The sequence below is a fragment of the Phasianus colchicus genome, chromosome 17, assembly GCF_987193195.1.
Source record: "Phasianus colchicus chromosome 17, bPhaCol1.hap1.1, whole genome shotgun sequence".
NCBI lineage: Eukaryota > Metazoa > Chordata > Aves > Galliformes > Phasianidae > Phasianus > Phasianus colchicus.
In genome coordinates this window covers 1,310,300-1,326,128 of record NC_143452.1, presented here as the reverse complement: position 1 = coordinate 1,326,128, position 15,829 = coordinate 1,310,300, and the positions used below count along the sequence as shown (strand labels likewise).

The 15,829-nt window shown below is 44.2% G+C and overlaps 1 protein-coding gene across 6 annotated transcripts in view; it reads right to left on the bottom strand.

Annotated features, from left to right (window-relative positions):
• Positions 1–2,602: 2,602 nt before the first annotated feature.
• Positions 2,603–15,829, bottom strand: part of RBM39 (RNA binding motif protein 39) — a 29,098-nt gene continuing 15,871 nt past the window's right edge. For 3 of the 6 annotated variants that reach the window (XM_031605653.2, XM_031605652.2, XM_031605654.2), the window contains 8 exons: positions 15,288–15,353; positions 14,219–14,423; positions 14,061–14,138; positions 8,542–8,574; positions 7,347–7,422; positions 7,074–7,179; positions 3,692–3,770; positions 2,603–3,594 (listed from right to left, as the gene is read on the bottom strand). In XM_031605653.2, coding sequence (XP_031461513.1) covers positions 3,494–3,594; positions 3,692–3,770; positions 7,074–7,179; positions 7,347–7,422; positions 8,542–8,574; positions 14,061–14,138; positions 14,219–14,423; positions 15,288–15,353 — 744 coding nt within the window. In that variant the 3' untranslated portion in view covers positions 2,603–3,493. The other 3 variants (XR_004168625.2, XR_004168626.2, XM_031605655.2) reach the window with 3 other exon arrangements.

The window sequence follows — 15,829 nt, the reverse complement described above, 5'->3', positions numbered from 1 at the left end:
GGGTTCTGAAGGAGCTGGCTGAGGTGGTTGCCGAGCCACTCTCCATCATATTTGAGAAGTCGTGGCTGCCAGGTGAGGTCCTGGATGACTGGAGGAAGGGTCACGTCACTCCCATTTACAAGAAAGGGAGCAAGGAGGACCCCGGGAACTACAGGCCGGTGAGTCTCACCTCTGTGCCTGGGAAGATCATGGAACAGATCATCCTGGATGACATGCTTGATCACATGAGGAAAGGGCGTGTGATCCGTGACAGCCAGCACGGCTTCACCAGAGGAAGGTCATGCTTGACCAATCTGGTGGCCTTTTATGATGGAGTGATGGCATCGGTGGACAAGGGAAAGGTGACCGATGTCATTTACCTGGACTTGAGCAAGGCCTTTGACATGGTCCCCCACCACATCCTTATCTCCAAATTGGAGGGATGTGGATTTGATGGGTGGACCACTTGATGGATAAGAAACTGGTTGAAAGGCCACAGACAGAGGGTGGTCATCAATGGCTCCATGTCCAGGTGGAGGCTGGTAACGAGCGGCGTCCCCCAGGGCTCTGTCTTGGGACCGGTGCTCTGTAACATCTTTATCAATGACAGAATCAAGTGCCTCAGCCTCTGCTGATGACACCAAGCTGAGTGCTGCAGTCAGCACGGTGGAAGGAAGGGATGCCATTCAGAGGGACCTCGAGAGACTAGAAAGTGGGCCTGGGTGAACCTGATGAGGTTCAACACAGCGAAGTGCAGAGTTTTGCACTTGGGCTGGAGGAATCCCAGGCATCCCTACAGACTGGAAGGAGCGGTCCTTGAGAGCAGCCCTGTGGAGAAGGACCTGGGAATCCTGATGGATGAAAAGCTGCACATGAGCCAGCAGTGTGCTCTTGCAGCTTGGAAAGCAAATGGGATCCTGGGCTCCACCAGAAGAGGGGTGGCCAGCAGGGACAGGGAGGCGGTCATCCCTCTGTGCTCTGCTCTTGTGAGGCCCCATCTGCAGTGCTGTGTGCAGGTCTGGATTCCCCAGTACAAGAAAGACAGGGAGCTGTTGGAGAGGGTCCAGAGGAGCCACAGAGATGATGGGACTGGAGCACCTCCCCTGTGAGGACAGGCTGAGGGAGCTGGGCTTGTTCAGCCTGGAGAAAAGGCGGCTGCGGGGTGAATCATTGCAGCCTTTCAGTGCCTGAAGGGAGCCTACAGACAGGAGGGGAATCAACTCTTGGAAAGGGTAGAGAACAGCAGGACGAGGGGAAATGGTTTCAAGTTGAGGGAGGGAAGATTGAGGTTGGATGTCAGGGAAGTTCTTTACAGAGAGAGCGGTGAGGTGCTGGAACAGCTGCCCAGAGAGGCTGTGGATGCCCCGTCCATCCCTGGAGGTGTTCAAGGCCAGTTGGATGGGGCCCTGGGCAGCCTGGGCTGGTATTGAATGGGGAGGTTGGTGGCCCTGCATGTGGCAGGGGGCTGGAGATTCGTGATCCTTGAGGTCCCTTCCAACCCTGGCCATTCTGTGGTTCTGTGACTCTGTGTTAGCTCCATTTTTGGGTTCTAAGTGACACAATCACCTGAATTCCTTGTGGAAATTCCACGCAGAGCAGAGGAACCCAGCCTGGGCAAGACGTGCCCTGTGGTACAGCCCCAGGGAAGGACAGATCCAAGTTGTTCCTGCAGCTCATAACCAGAGCTCATTTTTCATTCCCTTGGCAAGGAAAGGTGCATTACCTCTAAGAGTGGTGCTGCCAGACTTGACACCACGCTGCCCCATACAGCTCTCATATAAGGTGTCAAAGCTTTGCAAGTGAAGCAGGGGACTGCAGCCCACCACCTGCTGTAGCACAGCCCAACTCTGACACGTTCAGCTCAGTGTCGCCATTTCCTGTTCTCTGCCTTTGGAAGCAAGCCTCACCTTTGCTCCTCTTGTGCTGAAGGTTGGCCTCAAGGAGGCAGCTGCAGCAGCAGAACCCGGCCCAGCAGCAGCCCAGGCGTTATGCTGTACGAGTGCTGCACCCCGGTTTAAAGAAGTGCATTTAGCACGAGACGTGGCTGTGCTGTCATTGGCTCAGTGACCTCTGTGCAAACAAGCTGAGCACTACAGATGTGCTGTAATGCTCAAGTTTTATCCTAACTGGCACCAATTAACATACCAGCAACTAAAAAAAAAAAAGTCAAGCAAAAGCAGGGCCAGTTTGGGCAGCTTTTTTGTCCTTCCACTGCTGTGCACTCCCAGGACACACCCTAGGCCCCCCACCTCCCTTTGTATTCTCTGTTCACCTCCCCCAGCCCCACACCCCCAGCACCCTGGAGGCCATCGCTCAGCTGCTGCCACCCCCCCAGAGCCACAGAGCCCACACCAAGGCACCCCAGGGCTGGGATCAGGGCACGGCTGCGTTCTGCCTCCCCCCACCCCACCACCACCCCGTCAAGGTGGATCCCACTCCTCCTGTCCCACAGCCATTAGCCAGAGGCTGAAAAACAACAGGAAGGGCTAAGGAACTGACAACCCACACAGCCAGGGCTGCCTACATCCACCAGCTGCACACCATCAGCCTCAGAGCCGAGGCAGCAGCTGCTCTAGCACTGCTTCAGCCACGCGGGGAGCACAGAAATGAGGCTCCATGAAGGCCTTTTTAAGAGAATTTTATTTGAGTGGTTCTTACAAAGATTGTTGCAATATGAAAGTCTTTGTTTGATAGAAATATCAAGCTGTCTTGTCAAACACACTGAAGTAACCCAAAAATATATTTCAGAGCTCACAGAGCTTAAAAAGAGCAAAGATTATATGCAACCAGAACAAAACATGTTTCTGTATTTCCTGCCCATCTTCAGACTGCTGAAATCCTTCAATTTCACTGCACACACAGAAACCTGTCTGGAAATGCAGAGATGGTTTTGTTTGGAAACGTAGACACACCTCACACAGTATTTACAAAGAAACTTTTACAGATAACATTAATCAAAAGTTACCATCGAGAAATAAAACCCTTCAATCCTTCTATTCTTACCCTCGTTCAGCACAGCGCACACCGAGCGCCGGGCCAGGTCAGCTTTCAGCAGCCTTTCCAGTTCCCCTTTATACACAACACTAAATATGTCCCTTCACAGTCTCTACCTCTGATATTAACCTCGAGCAGATCACCTACATTTAGTGAAATGTAAATTGTAATTGCTGCATTAAAAGAAAGGCTCGTGAAACATTTAAAAATTGAATTATGTCCCATCTGCCTTTTACAGAGAATTTGTTTTCTATGAGCTACTTCTCAGTTCCTACAGATCACCTTAGTAAATGTACAAGAATTACAAGGCAGAACAAGAAGTCAACAGCTTTGTATACAGTGGAAATGCTAGTTAGGGAGAATGAACACACTGCATTTCTGCTTACTTCATTTTATTTTAAAGGTAGCAGGAAGTGTACACAAAATGACATTAAATCCTTTCCTTTAGTTTTATCTAAATAAAAGATAACTCAATCTTCCTCCAAAAAATAACTATGTACAAAACTGACTAAATCCATCTTCATCGTCGAACGGGAACCAGTAGCTGGGTTGCAGTCATGGAGTCTGGGAAAAGGCTGTGGTATGTTGGGAGAGGTACATAGGCTGCTGTGATCATTTTACCTGAACGGGAGAATAAAACAAACCCGGGTCAGTTTTTGTCCAGTTCTGTAATCAATGAACAAATGCACATTTCTACCAAAAAAATGCATCTTCTCACCTGCAAACCATCTCCCATGCAATGCATTCACAGCTGCGATGGCAGCAGCGATGGAAGGACATTTCACATACACGTTGCCCTGCAACACAAAGCATTACACAGTTACATTTCCTGCAGTCACTTCCCAGACACTTCCTCTGTATGGCTGTAATGGAAGCAAACCTTCCCCAGAGCTCCTACCAGCACTGCAGTGAGCACACAGACAGCCACACCAGGCAGTCTTACCGATGCACATCATCATACCAACAGTGCTTTTAGCACCATTCACCTTTTTAATAAGATTTTGCAAGCCAGGCCAAATGCAAGCTTGATATACAGAAGCAGCAAGCATTGCTTACTTGCTCCTGATGCTGTCTGAAGCGTAATCTAACACTTCCCAACTACAAAATTCCAGGTGAAACAGAAGCACAAGGAGCGTGGCTGCCTTTCTGCAGACTGCCATCATGGAGAACTCCTACAGAGCAGCCCTACTGACCAGGACTCGGGGTACTGGTGGGTGAAAAGCTTAATGTGAGCCTGCAGTGTGTGCCTGCAGCCTGGAAGGCTGAGGGTACCTTGAGCTGCATCTGAAATGGGGGACAGCAGGGCAGGGAGGGGACTGTCCCCTCCTACTCTACCCTCATGAGGCCCAATCTACACTACTGCATCCAGGCCTGGGGCCCCAGTGCAGGAAGGATGGTGGTCCAGAGGAGCCATGAAGATATCAGAGGGCTGGAGCATCTCTGCTATGCAGGCTGAAGGAGCTGCAGGTGTTCAGCATGGAGAAGAGAGGGCTGCAGGGAAACCTCAGTGCGGCCTTCTGATATTTAAGGGGAAATCATAAACAGGTGGGAAATCAACATTTTATATGAATAAGTGATAGGGCAAGGGGGAGTCATTCTAAAATTAAGGAGGAAGGTTTAGATTAGATGTCAGGGGGAAGTTTTTTTTTTACTGAGAGTGGTGAGGTGCTGGCACAGGCTGTCCAAAGATGCTGTGCACTGCCCCATCCCTGGAGGTGTTTGGGGCCAGGCTGGATGGGGTGCTGGGCAACCTGACCTGGTATTTGATGTAGGGGCTGGCAGCTCTACCTGTGGCAGAGGGCTGGAACTTGGTGACCCTTGAGGTGCCTTCCAGCCCAAGTCATTCCAGGATTCTATGAAATTCTGAAAACCACCACCACCTGCACTAGATGCACAAGCTTACAGTTTAATTTTCAGATGGACAGTGTAGGAACTCTGTGCCCAGCAACAGTAAAAACATCCAGCACTTCAAAGAAGGCTGATGCCCCAAGTATCAATACGTGAACTTCAGAACAGCCTTCAAGATGGTCACTAACATGAATGAATTAGGAAATGTATCTTTCCCACAGACAACTGGAGTTTTCTATCTGGAAACTAAGCACTAAACCAGATTAAAGCAAAGTACTGCAATATTCACATTCAAAAAACTGCAAAACATACACAAGCCCACAACAGTGTGTGCATTTTTATGGCTACATGTTTAATAAGATATTACCAGTAACTGCTGAATCATCTTAAGCTGAAACAGGTTTTAGAGGAGAAGTATACAATAATAAAAAGAACACAATCCTCCCTTCAGCAGCCTTCTCCAACCTGCACCCATTTCTCCCACTGTGGTATCATTCCTTCTCAGAAGGACAGCCTGAGAGCAGGGGCTCTCGCAGTCCACATGGGGCAGTGAGAATCTGATGTTTGTGGGCACTGAGGAACACACAGCTCTGTTCTCAGCCTCCCCCTGCACAGACATTCCAGCTGCTTAAACCTCTAAATGGGACACAGCAATGCAAAACTTTAATTTCCCTGGAACACACCACAGGCTGCAAGAGCCAAGAGAAATGTATGTCAGTTGGGACAAAGATCTTTTCACCCACACCAATGATCTCTGCACTGCTGTTACTGACAGCCCTCAGAGCCACAAGTCTGACTGTCTGGAAAAGATCCCCAAAAGGCCAGAGACTGGAGACCAGAAGTGAGGTAATGCAATGAGAATCTCAGCCCACAAAACAGCACAGTTGAAGTTTGTGTTTAAATAAAGTATTTTTAAATAGTAGTGGGTATTTTGTATCAGAGCTGTCCCTGCATTAGCCTGACAAAATGGATTTCACATAACCTAATGAGTGTTTATGAAATAAATAATTACAGCTCCCTTATGAACTACAACAAGCCAGATTTGCAGCTCCATGTGCTCAGAATCTATGTGCAATGCTAAAGGCTTAAAAATTAATATTTATTAAGTCTGTAATAGGACACTGCATCCATGACAGCCATAGACTAATGTGCTACGGGAAATATTTCTACACCCACCAGCCCAGCAGTTCAACATAATCCTTACCTGGGAGATTAAAAGTATTAGGCAAGACTGCATGCTGTCTTATGGATTAGAAAGCAGCTTTTGTCAAATGTAACACCTCAACAACCCATGTGAAAGGCTCACAGGTGAAAAGAAACTTCCATAGAAGCAGCTCAATGGTAAATGAAGGTCTGCAGGGCGCCAAGCACACCGCCAGGGTCAAACACTCTTATCTAAGCAGTCCCGACCCACTGCGAGAAACAGCAGCATAACTTTCAGCCTCTCACCCTGGCAGAGCACTCTGAAGGCTCCATAGTTGGAAATCAGAATGTAACAATGAGTGTTTTAATACAGTACTCCAGTTTGAGGTGTGGATTCCTTAGAAAAGGAGTTCAAGAGTTCCTGTCAGCCATTTATATGCTGAGAATGGAAATACAGGGGAAGAGATGATCAGTCTGGGGGCTGCACAGGCAAACTGAACATGGAAGAAAATTTTCTTAGCTTTTTTCAAATGCAGGTGTTCAAGAATCTCTTTCTCTGAAAGGCATTAACCACCGCAAGTAACACTTTGTTATGAAGCCTTCAGCAGCAGCTTCCTAGGATGCAGGTACTCCTACTGCCCTCAGCACAATGGCAGACCCCTGCTAACACTGCCAGTGAAGACAACTGCTTCCAGGAACTGGATCAGGCACATCTCACTGCAAATCTGAATCTGCTGGAGCACTGCGACCTTTGTGCTGAAGCTGAAGTCTGCGTTCTGCAGCACAAGAAGAAACTAGAAGCCCCTGGCTCTTAGGAAATGCACAGTTCAAGGAAATGCCAGAAGCAATAGGCTGCCATTCTCCAGCCTGCATGCCCACAGTACCTTCAACTGCGGAAATTTGTGAGAACAGGCTGCAACACCAAAAAAACTGATGACAACTCAAAATATAAGGGAACTACATTCTGGAACAACTGCTAAGCACATTCAGACTCAGATTATTAGACTCAGATTAGGGGGGAAAAAAGAGTTTTTGTAACGCTCTCTCTATACAGAACAAAGCAACAGACTCCCGCAGCCTGTTCAGTGTGCCCCTGGAGCCAGGTATACCTGAGCTGAGTTTTTGTCTACATAAATGTGGATAACTCCTCCATGTTTGTTACATTCCTCAATCACGTCATCTTTAATTTCTGTATCCCAGCCAGCTTCTTCTTCACTGCAGGGGGTGGAAGAGGAACAGAATAGAAATGGAAACATTATTACCCCCAGTAAATCCCACTTCACAACCAATCCATCAATAAAAACCCCACCCACCCGCTGTTCTATTTGGTTTCTCACACGTCATCAACAAAAGCTGAAGTGAAATTGCAATATGTCACTTACGTTTGAGGATTAAACATGTTGGAAAGCTGGAAGCACTGTGTTGCAAGTGGTTGTACAGAAGCAGCTGCAGCCAAAACTGTTTTAATGGGAAAAAAAACAATAATAAATCTCAGAATTCACTACACGTGGTTCCAATTTAAATGTGGATCTTCCATCTACTCTCTAAAAATCATTATCTGGCACAAACAGCAACAGTTCTACCCGAACAGAAAACCGAAGGCAAGGAAGCAGTGCTGTGGAAAAACCCAGATTAGCTACAACTGATGCCAGAAAAAAGAACTCTGCACCACCACTGAGGTGGATTTGCAACATAAGCATTTCAATGCAAACACAAGTCTCCACATGCGAGCACTGTGTTGCACTCCAGCACCACCCCCACCCGTCCCTTCAGCCCAGCACCAGCCACACAGCAGGGCTGCCCCACACCTCACTTCACAGGACGTGCCATCCATTCCTGAGAATCCCCAGAACTTGTTTTGAGCAAACAATGATCCTTCAAATACACCCAACCTTTTGGTAGAAACACACAGCGCAGGAAATACTTGGCAACTGATAAAACTTCAAAGTCGTTCTGTACTCTCTCAGTAACCACACAATCACTGATCACCTGCTGTTACCAATCATCACAGTGCATCTTATTAATGTAAGCACTGTCCAAAAGCAGTCCTTTCCACAGGCTGTAAGCTTCTGTTTAGGTGAAATACAGGCCACTTTCTCTCGACATATGCAGAATTAAGGGGGACAAAGGCAGCAACGTAATGACTAATTCAGAGACAGCAGTGCCAAATTCCTGATTTTCTCATTTGAATCTTCTAGCCCCTACCTTTAATGCAGGGGAAAACAAAACCACACCTGAAGCCCAACTGCCCTATTCCTTGAGCTTCCCCAGGCCCAGATGGATGGAGCTGTGCACCCAGACGTGCCGGGAGCCATGAAGCCATTCTAGGACTCAGGGATATTTCCTAGGCAGCATTCCCAGGGCACACGTCAGTCAAACACTGAGGGAATGCCACAGAAAAGGTCAAGTATTCCACATGCTTTCTGTTCTTTTTGGCCAACATAAAGTACAATTCCTACAGACACCAGCACAATTTCTCAGGCTGTAGGCAATCTCCACATCAAAAGCATTTCACTTAGAGACAACATTTGCAGCACACAAGGTATTGGTGACAAGTTATATCAAATTCCACATTACCTTCATTCTGCTGAGAGAGTCTTGTTTGCAGATCTGAGGAGAAATACACAGAAGTTAATTAGCACATTTGTGAACGTTACCATACCTGTGCCGTTCCTGCCAGATTGTTTAGCTTGTGCTTTTGTGTTCAGGACCTTGCTCAAGAATCTAGGCCTGCTCTCAACTGTTCCTATGAATAAATTTCCCTGCTTGCAGCTCATCAGCTGGGATATTGCGTACTTGAAAGATATTCCATAACCACACAGGTAGGCAAGAGTATTTCAAAGAGAAACAATATTCTTAAAAGGAAAGTGAGACCTGACCATGTCCTTTAGTTTAATACACAGTTCTCATCTCGTCTGTAATGTGCTTCGACTCTTAAGTGTTTTCTTTTCCCGTGAGAAAATACAGCAATTCCTGCAGGCACTAAAAACTTGCTATCTTAACTGAAAGCATTTAAGCACACAGTTACCCAACCAACGTTCTGACAGCAGTTACTGTATTTATGTCGAAGAAACACGGTGGTATTTCACCTGTTATCTCTTCATAGAAACATCACAATGACGCGTTACTTTGGTACTCTTCCATTTCAAAACATTTTCAAGCATTCAGAACATGTAATTTGTCACGTAAGTGTAACAGCTGTCCCTATTTGAAGTAACAGGGACAGAAGAACACAGACTTCCCAACCATTTACAAGGGTATGACTCAAGTACTCGACTCTGCTTTAGATTAGCAATGAAAAGCTTGGGAACGCTGGGAACAAACTTCACTCGTTTCAATTTCTTAATTTTCACCAACACAGGGAGCCAGAGGTTTGCAGCGAGTCATCATCACAATTCACTTTTTTAGAAAGCTGTGATGATGTGATGGACCATTTGGAAACGAGGTGAAATTGGCTGATACCTGTGTACTTTTTCCCCTCTAAGCCCTCCTCCAAAATGCTGGCAGAGGGGAGGGATGCCAGTAAGGGCAGCAGGAGCCCTGAAGACACAGGGCTTACTCCCAAGGGCCTTCCAAATGACTTCCCTGGGAGAACACACATTGGGAAAGCATGTAAAACACGGGATTAAAAGAAGAGAGCTCTGAAAGCTGAGCTACATCTAGCATGTTTCTCACCTGGCTTTTTAACAGAACGAGTGCTCCACTCCACCAAGAGAGAAACCCCATAATGGGGGACTGTTCCAGGGCATATTCTTTACAGAAACCCACGAGATCCACACAGAAGTGTCCAAATCTATCATCTCACCATCTGTTCTGGTGGTGAGGCACTGGAACAGGTTGCCCAGTGAGGTTGTGGATGTCGCACTCCCTGGAGAGGCTCAAGGCCAGGCTGGATGGGGCTGTGAGCAACCTGGTCTGGGAGAGGTGTCCCTGCCTATAGCAGGGGGTTGGAACTAGGTGAACTTAAGATCTCTTCCAACCCAAACCATTCTGTGATTCCATAAATAATTACCAAGTTTTTTGGTAAAAAAAAGTGTTTGAATAAAATAAAGGCAAATAAGCAAAATTTCTTAGATCCCTCTAGTTAGATGAGGACAGACTTCTCCCTTTGTGCCTCTGGCATCACTTCAGCTGAACCCACCAAGCATAAACCAGCAGGACCTGCAGCCCCATCCCCCTGTGCCCAACGTGACAGCTCCACACAGAGCACCCAGCTCTGGGCAGGGCTCACAGATCTGCTCCATTTACAGGTCACCTATCAATGCCTTGCAGCAACAAAATTCATATGTTAATTATCTGCTATTTCAGAAGCATACTCCTCCATCCATAAAAGCTTCCATTAACTACTTGAATATTCTCCCTGCTCAGGGCTGAAGAATGGATTTTCTCTCCAAATCCATTCCATTTTTGAACTTCATTGTCACTCTTGTAAGGCTATTCTTCCTTACGTGCAGCTTTGAACAGGATGTGGACACTGAAGTTATGATCTGTCAAGTTAAACTCAGCTTTGTGTTGAGTATATTCTGTGTATATTATCTGCAAGAATAGGGAGACCTGAATGACTTTGCACATGCTCAGTACAGATACAGCAGAATATCTATCCAAGCACTGTGTGCCTTAAAAGACATTGTGATATTGTTTCATTTTCAAGCAGAGCCAGCTTCAAGTAAACAAATGCCAGCCACATTTCCCAGTTTTCTCATTATTTACAATAGAACAGCAGATCAAGTCTGCTGAAAAGAAATTTTGTCCCACAAAGTATATGAAGTGTTCTATCGCCTCCTGATTTTCCATTTTCAGATACAATTTACCTAGAGAACAAGAAATAGACAGCTGTAGCTGTTTAGCTTCAACTCTTTTTCCTGCTGGAATGCTCTCCATGTCAGTAAATCCAAGCTCTCAGGCTCCCCAAGTAACTACCAGCTTCCTCACCTCTAGTCTCATTCAGCAGCTATCAAACATAGGCAAGCAGTTCTAGCCACCGATTTGCAGAGACACTGAAACACAGCTGCCTCACAGACAGCTCATATTCACTCTCTGACTAAACCAGGTTTTTCCAACTCATCACTACTCCTCACTGCTAGACATTGGTGCTGTGTTATATACCCTGCATCTCTACCAATTCTCAACAGGTGCTCATCCCATGTATAACACCCCACATATCTCACACAGAGCACCTCTTTGTTCACTCACTGTTACCTCACTGTTTTTTGCCATTGTGAATCATGCAGTATTTTATGAGATCAGAAACTGGAATTTGATTTCAACAATGTCCCATCATTCCCAGTGTTTATTTGGGGAGGGAAAATGCCCCCTTTGTGTGAATCAGCTTCTTGTCAGATTTTCCCATTTCACATACTATCTACTTCTTAGAAATTTCTTTTGGAAGTTGATTATATTTCCAAATGACACAAATCAAGAGTTAGAAGAGTTTCACTATCAAAGTCTTCTTTTACTCAGGCTGTTAATGCTTCCAAGCAGTTTTCTAAAGGTATGCAGTATTTTCATCATATTCTCCAATTTGCCCTTCTTTAATGTGACTTTTAAATGAACAAAGCGAAGCCAGAAAAACAGGACTGGCAACTGTCCATATTAGGTTCTTCCTCCTTCCTTTTTTAGTGTGCAGGTAATTTAGACGTAACATCCCAGCCATGTATATCACAGGCTTAAAATATTTACTGATAACACTGGACACTGTGTCCCATATTTCATGCACTGATTACTTCACTAATTTGATAGAAGCCTCACTGCCCTGAACTGACAACACGCAACTCTTCTTTAGACCTTCATCCACCTTGAGATGCATTTTTTCATAATCCATACTTCTATGTGATAGGAATCCCAAACTTTATGACCAGTGTTCCCATTACAACCTGAGAGAATAAGGTTCTTTTGAAACATCAAGTATTTTTTCATTCAGCCTCAGCCCTGCTTTTCTGTTGTCTTCAAGATCTGATCAATCTTCATCTGTGCTTTCGTTTTATTCATTTATTTTTACAAAGTCTATCTTAATCTGACTCTTGGTAAGTAATTCTCACTTTATCATTTACTAACAGCACTGTCTTCTTTACTGCCATATTATCTTTATTATCCCTTTCCTATTCTTCACAGGCTCTGTGCTTATCCTGTATTCTTCTAGGGGCAATTACCCAGTTCAGTGTGGAGCCCAATTTTAACAGGATTGTTTCTTCTTTCTGTGGGATACAGATCCAATGTAGCATTAGCAGTTTGGAATTGAAGAAACTTTTTACATCCTGTCTGTTCATACACTCACGCTACTTAGACCAGTTGACTTTATTTTCTTAGTTCTTCAACCACCACTTTTGAAATCATAAGCCTTATCCTTCCTTCTAAGCTTGAGCAACTCATGATCACTCAGTCAATGGTCAATTCTATTCTCATCCATAACATCTTCATTACTTACCAAAATGAGTTTAAAATAGCATCCCTTCTTCATGAGTCAGTGAGTGTTTGATGAAGAAATTTGTCGGATATCACATCCAGGAATATCTGGGCCCCACCATTATTACTAGCAATTCTTCTCCAATCTGTATCAGGGAAGTTAAAGTCTCCCACAATGACATAATTCCTGGTAGTAATTTTCTCTAACAAGAGTAAAGAGATCTTTAATCCATAACCAAATCTCACTTTGGGGATAGCTCATGACTCTAAAAAGCTTTATCCTTCTCCAAAGTTACTCAAATTGTACATAATTGCATTATTCCTTTTGCACAATACAAGTGGAACAAACAATGATACTCCTACCACCTTCATTTCTACAATTGCTAAGCATGCACATTATACAAAAAAACTTTGTTCAGCCTTAAAATTCACTCCTCTACAGTTACGCTGTCTCACACTAATTCAATGCTATTCCAATGATTTAGATGTCTTAAAACGTTTCTGGCCTCCCGCTTCAGACACAGGAGAGAAAATGATTGCAGTTTCTTTATAACATTTTTCTCATTTCTCACCAACCACACTTATAGCAAAGCTGTCACATCACTGGCACCTACAATAAAGGTGATCTCATGCTATTGCTGTTCACCTTCCTTCTGGACTAGTTACTCCTCTTCCTTGCCACCTGGTCTTCTTCATCTCTTTCTTCATTAATATAAAGGACTTGTTTCTCAATTCACAATCTCCTGTCACTTCTCAAATACGTTTCCTTCCATGACAGGGGATATAAATTATTTCATGCATTTGTTCTTTTCAACAATGCACCTGAACTTCATTAACATGACTCAGGTGTACTTTAAGTCTGAATGCCTCCTGCCACTCTTCTAGGAGACAGAAATCCCCATGCACATATTCCTTCTTTGTTTCCTGACACTTCTTGCAAATTCCAGCAGCCAGTTATCTGCAATATCCCTCAAGTCTTTTCTACTGCTACAAAGATTTGCCACCCTTTGCTTTAGTGTTAAAGTCTCCTGTAAGTTACCTGAAGCCCTCCTGAACATTTTGGCTCAGGCCAGCTATTGAACTAGCAGCAGGAGCACTCATATTCTCAGCCTTATCCTTTCAGAATAAAGTCTCAGTAATTCTTCCAACAAAGCACACAAGCTATTAGCCATTCCTCAAGCAACACACTGATACCTTGATGTACAGTGCCCACCTCTCTGGACATGCATCATATGATCCTAACTACTGTAGTGTCCTACAAGTAACCTTCCTGCTCCTGGTACAGCTGGCTTTTTGTTTTGGTTGTTTTTTGGTTTTTTGTTGTTTTTTTTTTTTTTTTTTACAGAAGGGACTCCGCAGAGGGTCAATCCTCTTCCAGTTATGAGCCTGCCACTTTTAACAGTCAATATTTACACTGCAGCAGAACATTACTGTTCTGTAGAGATGAAGGTCTGAAATGAATTAAATGAACTACAAAGATTCAGCAGAAGTAATGCAAAGTGAAGCATATCCATTAAAGCTGACACATACTGCCACTGTTTACTTGCCCATGGATTTGAGAATTTCCTCAATCTGTAAAATGTGTTGTGGTATCTATGTTCCCAACTTAAAAGATCAGAAGATGCGTTTCAGCACTTTGTCTCTAAATTATCAAGTATGATCAGCATTTCGGACAATAGGTGATCATTTCTTACCTGCCACAGCCCCAAATGCCAATGACCCACTCATCTGCAGAGCCTGCTGTGCAGCCGGGGGAATCTGCAACCCAGTACCTGAGCAGGAAGCACGAACACACAGATTAATTCAAGTTACATAAAAATTTTGCAGACTCCCTGTTTATCACCATACATACCCTCTGCAAGTCTTGCCATCAACTGAAGGCGACCAGTTGTTCCCAAGTCAATTCCAGTTCGTTCCAACTCATCACTGTCCAAAAACGAGCTAGCACTGGAAGCATCAGTGCGCTCAGTTACATGCCCAACTTTCATCGGCCTCCCAGCCAGCTCAAATCCATTGAGCTGTTCCAAAGCCTTTTTGGCACACTCTGAGTCTGAGAACTGCAGGTGGGAAAAATATAAATTCAGAAATCCTGCCAACTATATTTAGCAGCACTCATCACACGTAACATCCATAGCTACATAAATGTAGAAAACACTAAACATAACAGCAGCTGCCAAGCAACTTTAAATGCAATTCATATTTTTCATTATAACCAAACACAAACCAGGCAGAATACTTTCTCCTGTGTAGAGATATGTATTATTGTTGAAGCTAGACAACACAGATATAGCAATCTGTGAGAGGCATGGCTGTGGTCATCTTACAACACTTTCCAAGAGCAGCAGTCACTTGTATAATTTCTAACCACCATGCATTTGTTGGCTGCTCCTTGCAGATGATCTCCTTCAGGATGCACGTGAAATTAAAAACACATGCTTATTGTCTGTGTTAAGACTTCATATATTAGCTTAAGTCTGTTTCATTGGTCTCCAAGTGCCAGAGGCCTTTGATGTTGCTTTCATCACAAACTGCTGCGTTCACAAAATTATGTATTTGAGAGCCAAGATGAAGAGAAAGATGTTTTTAACAAAAAATTTCAGCCTCTGAAATTTGATGTCACGAAAAAAAAAAATCTGTAATTCCATCATTTTAATGACACTATGAGAAAGTCAGTGTTTGGAGTTGTATTTGCCTGCCAAGAATAGATCTGCTCTGCAGGCACTGACCATCAGGTATGCTGTTTCTATCTACACACATAGATTGTTTAATCACATTATCCACAGAGAACTAGCAGAAAAAAAAAAACAGACCACTGCTGCACATCCTGCAACATGAAATTTCCAAGCAAGGTTTGAGTAACCTTTATCACTATGCAATAAGGTTACAAAGTTGGCCAAGAAGTCTGGTAATTCCACTCATACCGTAATAAATCCATATCCTTTGGAACGTCCAGTTTCACTATCCATCATCAGCTGAATACTTTCAATCTAAAAGTAAGAATAAGCCTGTTTACTATCAAACAGTTTGGAACAGAACAAGATATCAAATAACACATACGTACAGCCCTGCCAAACATATATGTATTAATGAGAAACCATGTTTGGATTTTTTTTCTTGCTGTTCTTTTTTGGTTTTAATCAAGTTCTTAATTCTTTCCTCAAATAAACATTAGCATAAAAACAGCAAGATATGCACTCTGATACAAGAACAGAAACAGTAAACGTCAAGGTCATGAAACAACACAGGGTGTCCCATCTGCTAAGGAAACCCAATTTATGAAGACAAGAAGTTTGCATGACTGCCAGGGGCTTTAAGAAAAGTCTGCCTGTTTTCAATAATTATTGGTATACTGTTATTCCCAACATTCTATAGTTACTGAATTTAAACATGAGAAAGTCATCCATGAGCCATGAAAGTGGTTGAAGAGAAAGCAGCACTGAAGTCAGGAGAACTGAACTGAAGA